This window comes from Meleagris gallopavo, chromosome 20 (assembly GCF_000146605.3).
Source record: "Meleagris gallopavo isolate NT-WF06-2002-E0010 breed Aviagen turkey brand Nicholas breeding stock chromosome 20, Turkey_5.1, whole genome shotgun sequence".
Classification (NCBI taxonomy): Eukaryota; Metazoa; Chordata; class Aves; order Galliformes; family Phasianidae; genus Meleagris; species Meleagris gallopavo.
The window spans coordinates 8,889,629-8,903,197 of record NC_015030.2 but is presented as its reverse complement, the minus strand read 5'-3'; the positions used below and the strand labels follow the sequence as shown (position 1 = coordinate 8,903,197).

The 13,569-nt window shown below is 41.6% G+C and overlaps 1 protein-coding gene across 4 annotated transcripts in view; it reads right to left on the bottom strand.

Annotated features, from left to right (window-relative positions):
* Positions 1–1,250: 1,250 nt before the first annotated feature.
* Positions 1,251–13,569, bottom strand: part of MMD (monocyte to macrophage differentiation associated) — a 26,710-nt gene continuing 14,391 nt past the window's right edge. Inside the window, exons 5-11 of one of the 4 annotated variants that reach the window (XM_031556356.1) lie at positions 12,581–12,583; positions 10,911–10,992; positions 6,011–6,171; positions 5,137–5,211; positions 4,633–4,734; positions 3,853–3,922; positions 1,251–3,521 (exon numbers count right to left, since the gene is read on the bottom strand). In XM_031556356.1, the coding sequence (XP_031412216.1) occupies positions 3,321–3,521; positions 3,853–3,922; positions 4,633–4,734; positions 5,137–5,211; positions 6,011–6,171; positions 10,911–10,992; positions 12,581–12,583 (694 nt within the window). In that variant the 3' untranslated portion in view covers positions 1,251–3,320. Of the gene's footprint in view, positions 3,522–3,852; positions 3,923–4,632; positions 4,735–5,136; positions 5,212–6,010; positions 6,172–10,910; positions 10,993–12,580; positions 12,584–13,073; positions 13,093–13,387; positions 13,501–13,569 lie in introns of those variants that run through there. The other 3 variants (XM_003211561.3, XM_010721583.2, XM_010721582.3) reach the window with 3 other exon arrangements.

Sequence of the window (13,569 nt, the reverse complement as noted above, 5' to 3'; positions counted from 1 at the left end):
CACGAAGCAATCAAGTTGCTTAACTTCCCAGGAAATGCATGGAGCACACAGCATCTGGCTGCTCTTCCTGGTCATTCTTCTGTTAACTATTTTTAGATTTAATCTTATGACACCTATTGACAGCAAAAGCAATTAACAGGCAGAGGCTAACATCCTGCATGCCTTCAAAAATAGCAAAGCGTGGAGAAAGGACTTAGTCAAGCACATGATGTGAACATGACAGCCTTGGCCTCCCAAGAAATCGTGTGGCTAAATAAAGAATTGCGTAGGTGACTCAGAGGAAGGGTCCTGGGTGCAATTTAAGCAAAAGATTTAAGAGAAAAGCCTCTCTGGAAAGCTTAGCACCTTCTGCTTCAGTTGTTCATCATTCTCCTGCCCCATGTATTTCAGTAAGGAGTGGCACAGGACTGCTATTACACCTGTGTGATTTACAAGTTAAATACCAGCACTGTAGGAGTTCTGTTCCTAGCAGTGAGAGTTGTGCAGGAAACCACGAACACATCTGGTTTCTACAGCAGTCAGGCAGTGCTCCCCACTATCAGGGATGTGCTGCAGCTGGGGCAGCTCTGGAAAGACCCACCCATGAACACACCAAAGCTTCTATCACTGCTTCCTTTAGACTCAGTGTACTTGATACAGATTCTAAACCCTGGAGGCATAGAAATAGAGGAGCAAGTGCTTTTGAGACATTTTTAAAGACGTTTGCTTCCCAAAGAAGAAACTGCTCTCTGTTACTGCAGAAAGCATTAGTAGAAAGAGCACCATTGTTACCCCTGGGAGCCCAGGGGGAGGAGGTGGGCACTGGGACACAGAAAGCTGATTGATGTAACACTGGTTTGTAGGCAACTGTATTTTTAGTTCAGCTTGTCGGTGATTTATCCTTATAGGTGTACCATTGCATAAGAGGAAGGTTATGTTTCAGGGTAGCATACTTGAATGAAGCCCCTATGAATGAGAAAGTTCATCTAGAGCAACAAAGCTGAAGTAGTAAGGTCCTACGTGGATCAAAACTCACATGCAAATGAAGTCTTTTGCTGCCCCGACATCAAATGGGCTCATTGGATGGTAATCCTACTGTTCTCAGTTTTAAGAGCTGAGTGAGAAAGCAAAAGGTTTCAGAGAAAAACCTCTATGAAGGGGTACATTCACAGTACATTCCAACCCAGATCTCCTGTGCAAGGACTGGCAACAGTCTCGGCCCCTTCTGTGCCTGCACAAATGGTGGGGGGAAGAAATAAAGAATACAAGGGTTTCCAAATTGCACAAAATGTTTATTGTTAGTTTAGTACATTCAATATCATATTGACTAGAATACAGTAATTCAAAATATTTTTGGCGAATTGAAATCTTTAAAAACCATTTCAAACATTCCAAAAAGCAATGCCATGAAAAATTAACTTTAAATTAAATCAAACATATTCAAGCCATAGTTTCACTTTTGACTACAGGAAACCTTTACACATGTTTTAGTGGTTTTAACAGTACTGCGTTCAAACAAAAGATATGAAATCACCAAGTGGAAAAATCCTAAAATAGACACAATGTTAAAAAACTGAGGCATCCAAATGTGTGAGACTGCTGCACTACAGATTACCTGCCCAGTTGCTCTGCTCATACCCGTGGGGCAGCTGCTCAGCCTGCTGCAGTGCTGCTCCACTCACCTGCTAACACTGTCCAACTCCTCTTCAGTGCCTTGAAACCGAAGTTTGTCCCTCTTGTAAATTCAGTTTACAGAAGTATCTAACTTAAAATATGCAGCCTGCTGGCAAATCTAGCTGCAGTATTAAGTGGTACCTTGAAAAACGCCCCTACCTTGCTACTCATCAGTGGAAGATAGATAGGCAATATTCAGAACGAAATCTGAAAAAGGCAACACGTTTTGGTTTTGTTTTCAAATACTGACATGAAAAACTGAGTAAATTAGAAAAAGGATAAAGTCAATCTTAATATAAGACATTCATTATATAGTGGGACAGAGAACAATTATCAGATAAACAGTATTACAATGACTCCTCTACATCTGGTCATTTAATGCACATTCTACAATCGTGACTCGCTACCACATTTTATTTTCCTGTACAGAAGGACAGAAATACAAGTAAAGACCAGTTTTATTCTGTGTTTTAAGTCCCAGAATGACAAATGACACTGTATCAAGTTCTTTCACCTTTCCTTCCTAGAAGGCTGTGCTGAGGAGAACCAACAGCCACGGACTCCCCGTGCTCAGTCTCTGCTGTCTGCTGCTCTGACCTGGGTTTCCTCACACATCAGCCACAGCCCCAGGGAAAGCTGCTGGGAACTGGCTTTGTCAGCCAATTTAGAATCCCTTTGAAAAACGGAAGCCTTAATATTCCAGCACCAATATACATACTCTGGGGAGATTATCAACTTTGTTTTGCATGGAGGCATATTAGTTGACTGCCCTCATCAACGCTGCTGCAGTCTGATAAGCTGGCTTCCTCACTCTGCTGCCCTATTTATTGCACAGCACCGAGGCAGACTGGCAATCCTGAAGAACTGGTTAATGCCAATTTCTTCCAACACACTTCATTTCCATCACAGATAAAGCCAAATTAAGGTGCTGTTTAAGTGGTATTACAGATAAGCGTAACAATATCACATTAAAACTCAGCAGAAGAGCATTTATGTGTTAGTTTGTAAAAGTGGTTATAATTATACCTACGCTTCAACCCTTGGAAGAGGTACAATGTCTGCCTGTCAGTACAGTATGTGGAATGTAACCATTTCTTGCAAGGTTTTGCAATATGAGTAACTGCATAGATGACAGCTGTTTGTTTTCAGTTCAACAAATGTACTTCTAAAGTTTACAAAAGCCCCGGAAAGTTTCTATAAAAGTCACATCATATCAAGATGGTAGGTGGTAAAATAGATCATTCACCCGTGATTTATGTTCAGTAAATGCTAGTGGAAAGGTGACAGAAACCGATTTCAAATCAAGAGTTCTATTTTCACTATTGCACTGACTTCATTGGAATCGTTAATTTAGAAAAATTCACGTTGTTAAAAAAATCACAAAGTTAAACTAGAATACAAAATTTCTTTGTAAACATCAGGTAGCCAGTTCTGCTAACATGGAATGGACTCTGAGTACTGCAGCACAGTACCTCTGTTAGTTACAGCACTTGCCATCTGAAGGGCAATTCCAGGACATGCACACATCAGTTCACAGTAATTGTGTTCAGAGAACTACCAAAGTCAGTGCAGTTTTTCTGTGCGACTTCCCCGAATTCCTTAAGTCAAATAATACTGTTACAGAGGCCAAGTGCAGCTCTCCCCCCACCCCGATATAGACACGTATATCATAAGTGACGAATGATGTCTGCAGGACTTCTGTAAAGGTACTTCCAAATAGCATAGTAATGAACTGCAGCCGCTGTGGCCACGAACACGTGCCAGATGGCATGGGCAAAAGGAATGACTCCATCGCTCTTGAAGAACACCACGCCAAGACAATAGATCAGACCTCCCCAGGCAACCTCCTCGAGTCCTTCGGTGTTGCTCTGCCAATTAACAAGGACATATTAGGGATGGAGCACAACGGAGGCAAAGAATATTTCCTGCACGACATGGGCGTCCTCATGAAGTCTGGAAGCCAAGCTCTTTTTATCTAAACTCTGCAGCCCAGATTCAGCGAAGGGAGGTAGCACTTCACTGAATGGCAGCTATAAATCCAGAGTATAGTTGGCTATATTTGGTTCTCCTGCAGAGAACACTTGTAATTATGGTAGAGTAAAATTAAGATTTTCTTAGAAGAAACAGAGCTGCACCAGAACTCAGACTAGTCATAAAAGGAAAGCCTGTATTTGTAATGTCAATAGTCGCATTCCTTACCATGGATGTCACTACCAGAGCAGGAGAAAATCCCATGGCCAAATAGAAGAAGAGTTCAACAATCTTATACCTAAAAATGGAACAAAAGTGAATCGTTTCAGGTGATGTACAGGAATATGACCATTTATTTCAACATTAAAGGAAATGTATTCAATCTTACGTTAGCATGAGGCCATTAAACTTCTCAAAAAGCTTTCTGCACATTTTATTCTAAAAATAAAGCCAATATTTATCTCTGCATGCAGAGATTCACTGAATACTGCCTAGATGCATTCATTTGCGTTAAATGGTAGTCAGAATAAAACATTCAGTAAACTTATATTCATATTTGAGAAGAAACTCAGTAGCTCTTCATCAAAACAAAGAACAGTTGGTCTTGTCCACTGAAAATAAAAGTAATGAAATCAGGCTACAGAACTGAAACTGATGAACACACATTGAAAGCAAGAATTTCTCCTCCTCCTACACCCAGCATTACGTTGCAGTATAACCTGTACATCAGTTCATCTTTCTTACCTCACTCATTCTCACTCTTGCTTTCTTGCAACGAAGTTAAGACTTCAATCTGGATCCCTCTCTCCCCCCACTTTAAGGGAAGACAATAAAATGGCCTAAAGACACGTTATCACAGAGCATCTCTGAACTTGAGATACAACTTTGCATTGTTCTCATCACTTATCTCTGCCATCTCAAAGATCTTTCCTCAACGTGTGAAAGGCCAGACACAACGCTCAGAAAGCAAAACAAAAGCCTCAGTTTAAAGTTAAATGCAAATCTTACTTTTCATGGTAGAGAAATACATAAACAGTGCCTCCAGCAGCCATCAGCCAGATAAACCAACGCATGTGAGATGCTAGAGGTCCAAGCTCACGAAGATTTAACCTGGAAGCACAAAGATTTCAACAGACAGGTTTAGTGTGCTCCATTCATTCACTAACACAAGAATACTGGGGCTTAATATAAATAAATATCCAGAATTATAACTTAGACATGATAGGGGAGAAGACTGTGGGCACACATAAAGAGGCAAAAGTGTATTTATGTTGATGTGAGGAAAGCACCAAGAGGGATTTGGGAATATACAAACAACTTTGTTGGTTTTTTTTTTTTCTAATTACTTTCTTTTTAGCAAATCCCACAACATCATGACGTGTGTTTTTACAAAGCAGAACATGGTCAAATGCAGCTGTTAAGACTCCTACAGCAACTGGAAAGTTGCAAGGATAAAAGTGTTTACATGGAGTGCTTCAGAATTAGAGGCTTTCTTCCCCCCAGACTTCTTACCACGGTGCATACGAGGCTGCAATGAAGACGTAGATCATCATTCTGTCACACATGTGAAAGCAGTGCTCCATTGTCCTAGTAAAGGAGAGAACAAGTCAGCAGGGCAGATTTGAGTATCACTGGGTTTTCCTGCCACGTTTTAGAATTACTTCAGGGGAAATACATTTAAAATTATTTGGAAGACTGTCCACTTTGCTTCAACTTCACAAGGCCTTAAACAAGACACATAGGAGATGAGCACTCTTTTATTTCTCTCCCTTTCTCTATCTCACCATACATTCTACTCACAAGGAAGCAGAAAGCTGTCACATCAACCCTGCTTAATCCAGAAATGGTAATCCAGTGACTGTGAGTTAAACCCAATTTATGGCCCAGAATTATATAGGTGTCATTAAAAAAAAAAAAAAAAAAAAACACATTTCAGTTTTGCTGTTGCTGCCTTTCTTCCAAGGCTGTTAGTCATGTATCCCATTTTCGTTCTCTTAGCAAGCTCTGCATTACTCCAGGTACTTGGCATGATGTAGTCCCAAATAGTCTGAGATAAATGTCTGAGATGGGACTACATCCACCACGCACGTAGGTTTTGTTCTTCCCACTCAACTACAAGATTAAGAGCCACAATGGCTTCATAGATCAACATCAAAACACAGCAGACATACATTTGTCTGTATGTGAGCTTGGTTCACTATTTCTTTCAACAGAATCAAGGGTTTATGTTGTTTTGTTGTTCTTTTTTATGATTATGTGATTAAGTACAAGATACCACTCCAACCTTTGTCTGTAAAATTCCTAGTTTTTGGCCACTTGAGAAACACAACGTTAAAACCTCACAGAACTTGAGAGTCAAACATGTGTACAAGAGCTATAGCCATACCTTAAGTGACTCTTTTTCCAAGAAACAATATGAAACACTGTGGAGACAATGAAGAGTGCACAGAGCCCCATGCCATAGATCCATGCTGTTATTTTTTCCCATCGATCGTCAGAAAGTCGGTGGAGAAGGGCACTGCCCACAATTGCAGGAACAATGAGGAACTAAAACAAAACCCAAAAAAAGGCCATTAACTCTACTCACAGCAAACGAAGCTACCACCCACTGCATTGCAACAGCAGGGCAGATAATGCTGCAGCACACCACAGAAGAACATATACACACATCTGATGGCAGCCTCCCAGCTGGAAGGAGTTTTCCAGTTAGTTCTACACCGACACACAAGGGTCAAGATTCTGACAGTGTCTCAGACAATGAAGTAACACCTGCTTGTGATAAATTCACTCTTACATGGGATTAGAATATGCTACTTGCTCCTCTCGGCATGATAGATTTTTATTTTCACATTTTGCTTCCTATTCCTAAAAAGGTTTTGATCTCACCCTAAGCTGTGCTCCAAAGCACCTCTTGTGCATAGAAGTTAAGCACAGTACAGACCAAAAGAAACTAAAACATCAAATGAGTAAAAAATGAATCTTTTAACATAGGCAGGTAAACAAATGGCAACAGAATTAACAAAGGCTTTGCAGAACTTGGGCTTTAGATACCAAATAAATCAGCTGCAGACTAAGAGCCATAGAATGGTTTGGATGGGAAGGAACCTTTAAGATCATCCAGTCCCAACCCCCTGCTATAGGCAGGGACACCTCCCACCAGACCAGGTTGCTCACAGTCCCATCCAGCCTGGCCTTGAACACTTTCAGGGACGCTTCCATTCACAACTCCACTGGCAAACTCATTCCAGTGTCTCACCACCCTCACAGTAAATAATTTCTGCCTATTATCTCGTCTAAATTTACCCTCTTCCAGTTTACAAACTACTTCCCCTTATCCTGTTCCTACACACCCCATAAAAAGTCCCTCCCAGCTTTCCTGTAGGCTCCTTCAGGTACTGGAATGCTGCTGTAACATCCTCCAGAGCTTTCTTTTCTCCAGGCTGAAGAGCTCCATCTCCCTCAGCCTGTCCTCATAAGGGAGGTGCTCCAGCCCCCTGCTTATCTTCGTGGCTCTCCTCTGGACCTGCTCCCATAGCTTCCTTGGCACAGTACTCCAAGTGGGGACTTCTTTTGTAAAGATGCACAAACATGAAATTATGTTGCAGTGTATCCCAACCTGTTTTTCTTGCCACATCCCTGCTCAAGCAGCTTTAACTCTGTTTCTCCAGCACAACGTGGCAATGCATCTAAAACTCCACTTCTTTTCCAGGTCAAGTTCCATCATCTATCTTTGTCTCATTCAGAAAGAAGACACCAAGCCAAAAAGGATTTAAAGGAAGGAACCTGCTGACTCAGACATCTCTACCTGTCTCCTTTTACTATGAAGGAAAATCTTTGGCAGCCCTTCTGTTAAAAATTCTGTGTAAGTTCCTTTTCAGACACTTCACAGGTTAAATTCTTCATTGCTTAACATGCTAAACAAAGTCAGGAAGCAGTAGTGTTTAAACAAATACGGCAATTCTGCTTTGCATTACAGGTTTGTTAGTTTAGAGTGCAAAGTTCTGGTCTAGCAAGTATTATCTGTCCTTTATCTACTTGCAGACAAGAAATTGAGACTCTCATCACAGCTACAGCTCAGAAGATGAAAAGTGTACTGAATCAATCTGTAAAGCAGATGGTTAATCCAAAAAAAAAAAAAAGAGCTAAAAAAGACAAAACATTACTTTTTCCTATGGATTTTGAAGTATACTGACTTCATTAACATTATAATTTTTTTTGCAAAGCTTACTACATTTAAGCTGAAAGCTATACAGTCATACAATTGAGAAGTGTGGCATTCTTGTATCTGCAGCATTTGGACCAGAGGTGAAAATACTTTGAGTTTTGCAATGAGTCTATGGAAGCTGACCTCATGCACTTTAAGGCCAAAAATAGTCTTCCAGTCTGGCTTCTCATTTGTCACAAACCTTAAATTTCCATATACATATCCTGGACTGCTCTCAAATTTTAAAAAGGTTAAAGCATTTCACTCCTCAGGAGATTAGTTGCCCCTGTTTTCCACATATGGCATACGATTCAAAGTGTGGCTAAAACCCTTAAGAACAGCAGGGAACTGATTAGATGTGACAGTTATTTCATTTCATATTTGCAGGAGGCACTTAGATTAAAAACAAAATCTGTTCCAGTCAACTGGACCAAAGTTCTTTAGATTCTTGTGTCGTCAATGGACTTCATTATATCTAACATCTGTCTCAAAGAAAAAACACCAGTGAACAAAACAAGACAGATTTTGATTAGAAAGCTCTCTAATGCAAGAATGGTATTTTAATCCTAAGACAGAAACAATCAGTCCTTTAAATGGAGAGAGATTTAACAGAAAAAGTCAAAGAATCAGAACTAATAGAACTAGCACAGTTGTGCTGCATCATTTGAGGGGAATGACATGGCACGTCTGAGTTGCCAACATTCCTAGTAACAAAATTAGCTAAAATCATGAAAAGTTTTTATTTTACTTATTTCCATCATGAAGTGCAATTCCTCCAAATTAACATCATAGCAAACTCCATGCTAACTGCCATCTGTTTGGGGTGCTGAGAATAACAGTACTGTGGCCAGCATTTTACCTGCGTTTTCTTATATCTGTAGACAATCCCATGGAATGGCTTAAAAAAAAACCTTTAACAATTACTTTTATATGTAATATTCATACCAAAATTAAGTTATTTTCACTGCATATGAAGTCATGTAGGTCACAGTCAGTGATATGCTCAAGCCACTGTGGCAAAGCACGGTGGCAAATGGTATTACTGTTGCTCTCTCACTTGCCTTTCATTGAGAGGGAAATGCTAATAGCACAAAGATAACCCCAACACTTCTTAGGAATGGAAGAAGACAGAAAGAGCAATAAGCAGTCAAAACAATTAGAAAAAAAGAAATAATCACGTGATGCTTAGAAGCAACTCGTGAAATCGTGCCCATTTCAGTGCTCCTGCTCCAGAAGCGTAGCCCTGAAACCAAGTACAACATCCCTCTACTCAGGGATTTTCTCCTCCCAAATAAGGAGACAAGCATCACGGAGTGAAAAGCCTACTGGCAACTTGGATTTTTCACTATGCAGAGAATAGAGAAACCTCTAACTATCAAACACAGCCAAGACATTTTCATCATGAGAGCACTCCTGACATTTTGAAGACCCCTCCTTCCATGCACCAATGGCCTGGAAAACACTCCAAGCCTCACTTTTGAGATACTTACACTTTTTCCTCCCCCCAGCACACACTGCAGAAATTGAGTCTAACTTATTTTAAGAATAGCTCCTCCTTTTAAGGCAATGGAAAAGCTTTGAGCAACATAAAGAAAGTTGTGCCTAAGTTCAAAGGTCTGAATACAACAGTGTCTTTTATCTAATAAACCTTACACTAGAGCATACTAGAAAGTTTCAGTATGAAAGAGCAACCCAGCAACCCCTCCCCAACGCTTCAACTTTGCTTACCTTACATCTCAAATGCTTACTGCTCTTGCTTCTCTCACACACCGTTTCCTTCCTGTTCTTCTAAACACAGTGCTGTCTTTTCTGTCTCTACATTCAACTGCTTAGCTGCCCTTCCTGTCTCCTAGTGACTAAAGACAGGTCAATGCTTTGTTTAAACTTAAAAAATATTCCAGACATTTTAAATAGCTTTTCTAATAGGAAATTTGAAGATGCCTTATCACACTACACAAAGTTAGCTTCATTATTGTATCCCAAAGCTGTACGTAGGACCCTGTATTCCCATTTACTAATTGATGTTTTCCAAGCAGCTGCCTAAACAGACTACCAAGTATTGAAGTAGAAAACCAGAAGTGATACTTACCTGAGGAGTACAGCCATTAAATACAGCTTGATTACTTTCTGAATTAAAATTTTGAAAGATCTATGGAGAACCACTACTAAACACTGATATAATATATCAGTGCCTAATTGAAAACTATTGTAGGCTAGCAGCAATTGCTCAACTACTTGACTTTCTGACATTTAGTAAAACAATCTGCAACATCTGGGAAAAAAAAAAAAAGCACGTCCCCTAGCTTTTTCCATATAACCCACTGTGCTTTCCCAGTTTAGATTCCCATTTCAAGGCTTTACATTTAAAAGTTATTTACTGCATCATTTACAGAGAAACAATCCCCTTACTATACTCCGTTTTCTCTAAAGTGGATGTTAATATATCTCCCCAAGTTCCCCAAGTTACAAACAGTTTGTGGTATGCTGTAGCATACAGCCTGGCTGTTCAGAAAATAATTAGACAAATCCACCACAAACAGCAGCAAACCACAAAATACTGATAGGACATCTTGGCTGTAACCTGCTGCTGTCAGGCACGAATATCACGTCTGTTTTTCAGCTAGATGAAGCCTACAATTGCTGAGGAATACAGCAACTTCTGCCAGGTATCTTCAAATCCAACTTCTTGGTCAGGATTTGTACAAGGATTAGGAGCTAAACCACATATTTTGCTCACTAACAGAATGTTGCTACATTTCGCTAGGCAAATAAGCACATATTTACATAATGCTGTACATGAGACAAGCTGCAGTTAGCTCTTCTATATGTAAACCAAAGTAATTCTGTTCTTACCAGTAACAGTGACTGCTGGTACTGGTACCATCAACAGCTGGTACACTGGTACATCAACAGCTAGATGGCTGGTGATCCCATTTACTGGGCTGTTATGGCTGAAGCTTGTGCAACAAAACTAGAGACTGCAAAAAAATGCATCCACTTGGGCTAAGGTAAGTATTTATCCATACAGGACACAAATGTACTGAAACTCCTAGGTGAGAAAGGAAAAAGGAAACGCACTTACAGCGTGTGTGTAACAGTTAGCAGCATGCTCGTAGCAAGTGGGTTTGTAGCGGCTGTTGGCTGGAGCTGGGTGGTTCATGAACCTGTGGAGTAATTAAGGAGTATTTTTAATAAACCATCTTTGGAATGTCACGGAGGACTATCTCCAACCCAGTAACATTACACATATCAGTACAGACATGTTTAAGGTAACTGTTATTAAAATTCCCTGTTTGCCCAAATACGCTCCCTCCCCAGAAATACAGGTTAAAACATTTCTGTGACTGTGCAGGGGATGGTAATCTACAATCAAGGCTTCTCTCGTTTAATAGAAAACACATACAGAAGTCAAATTTCCCTCTTCTCCAACTGTTTGGTCAAAAGAAAAATTAACTATTTCCTATTTTAATTTCATACTAAAGACTTGGATTTTTCTTGAATTGTGGCCTTCATCATCACTGCCATGCATTACTCATTTTGAACGAAATTCCTGGCTTTACAGCAATATTCCAGTTCTGCAGCACCTCAGAATAAACCAACTTGAACCTCTTCTCTATTCCTGTAGCAGCAATGGTGCTGCACACAGCATCCCAGCACAGACTGCTGCCACATGCAGGAGATGCTCTCACCTGTAAGCTCTCATACTGTATTCCAGCGTACTGCAGACTACTGTAAAACTGAGCACTGACAGTCAGACAGGTATCCAACAAGGCAGGAACAGCTCTACAAACACATCTCTGTATGCTCAGAACTGAGAACAGCTTTGTTGGCAAGTTTTATATACACAGCTTGTGAGGGGAACCACAACCAAACCCACCACAAGCGGAATGCTACTCTGTGCCTCACAGGGTCACAGGGGTGCTGTGGGAGCCTTGCAGGAGGCAAGAGGCTAAAACGCCCCAAAACACAAAGGAATAAGCTTATCCTCAGCATTAGCTTGATTATTTCTGTAGTTCAACATTTCTGTGTATTATCATCTGAAAAAGCTATTAATAATTGAAGGCAGCTTGCTAATGGGACCTCCTGTTATCCATTAGAGGGCTTTTTAGAATTTTTTCCTCTTCGTTTATATTTATTGAGGAGAAAAGGTGATGGATCCTTTTCACGGCAGGGCCTGGTGTAAGGGAAGGTTTTAGGATGATGAACAAACGTTTCTGAAAAGTCTCTTACTAGGATCTGGTATTCATGCAAATTAAGACCGTGTTATTAGCAGTAGAAGAGGACAAAGGCTTTAACAAAGCTATCTGTTCCCTATCATCTACACAATGGGCCTTTTTCACCCTTGTTTGTGCCCTGGTAAGAAATATTCTTTTATCTACGTGGTAACTTTATCCTGGCAAAACAACACCAGATTTCAGACATGCTTCACACATGCACCTTTCATTACAAGTAATTCCAAACATCTTCCTTAAATAAAACAAAAATAATCAGTCTTGATCATCTCATTTAAAACAATACGGTTACTGTTGTGACTACCGAACAGAAAGCTTTACTAGACTCCCACAACCACTGAAACGTTCTTTTCTTCCATTCTGGATCTCATCTGCTGATGGAATTATCCTTTGATGGATGAAGCAAAGAAGGCAGCAGAAAAAACAACCAGTAAATACCAACCTAGTCTCAAAGATCTAATTTTGTTTTTTGTCTTGTCAGGAAACGAGCTTCCTTTGCTCAGCTCAAAAGGGCTCACACTTCCTTCTAGCAGCTGCAAACCACATTGTCCCTTTTTATATCATTTTTCCTTGTGCACTCCAGCTGCAGGAAGGGCCACTCAGACCTCCTAAGCCACACACAGCAGCACACCCCCAGAAACAGCAGCAAGGCGGGCAGAACTCCGCGCAGATAGCAGCAGCACGCATTCAGTGGGCGTATAAATTTAGATAGCAAAGCAATCTGCTGCGTTGCCGCGGCTCCGTGCTTTTGAGAGGAAAAAACACCACAAGCAGGTCAAGACAGATCGGCGCTGCGTTTCAACGATATCCACGTAGGTTTGAAAAGAAGCAGCTTGATAGTCAGGCTGATGATTAATCTTTTTAAAGCAAATCGGCAGGTATCTCCTCTTTGTGAATTCGGCCCATTCAGCTCCAAGCACAGGCACGTCCTGTAGCCGCTATCTACCTGTGCTTGGTACCTGCCCACACCATCCCCTCCACGGCTCAACAACCGAACCACAGACGTAACTCACATCAACGCAGAAGCAGATGCTTCTCCGGAAGCGTCAATGAAATCACACCCGCGTAAGGCTAAGAATCCACTGCCATCAGCTCAGCTCTTAAGAGCCGCGGCCGGCTGTGAAGGCGGCCGCATCCCGGCCGCGCAGCGCAGCACAAAGGCGCGGACACGCAGCTCCGCCAGCCTCGCGCGCAGCGGTCCGACCACGCTCTCGCCTCCCTCTCCCTCTGTTCCCTTTCAGTTTTATTTCCCTTTTAACGCTCACACTTCGGCTTCCCGAGCGAGGCGGGATGGGCGAGCAGCGCAGCCCCGCAGCGGTGCGTTTACCTGCGGGGGGCAGCGGCTCTTCGCTCCGAAACGGCGCTGGGAGCCGAGGCAGCTCCGCATCCCGAGCCGGGGGAGCCGAGAGCCACAGGTCGGCACATGGGCGGATGCGTGACCCTTCACCCACCGAGAGGGGAAAACGCACCGCCGCCAAAACAACCGCCGCCCGTAGCAGAACCGCCGCC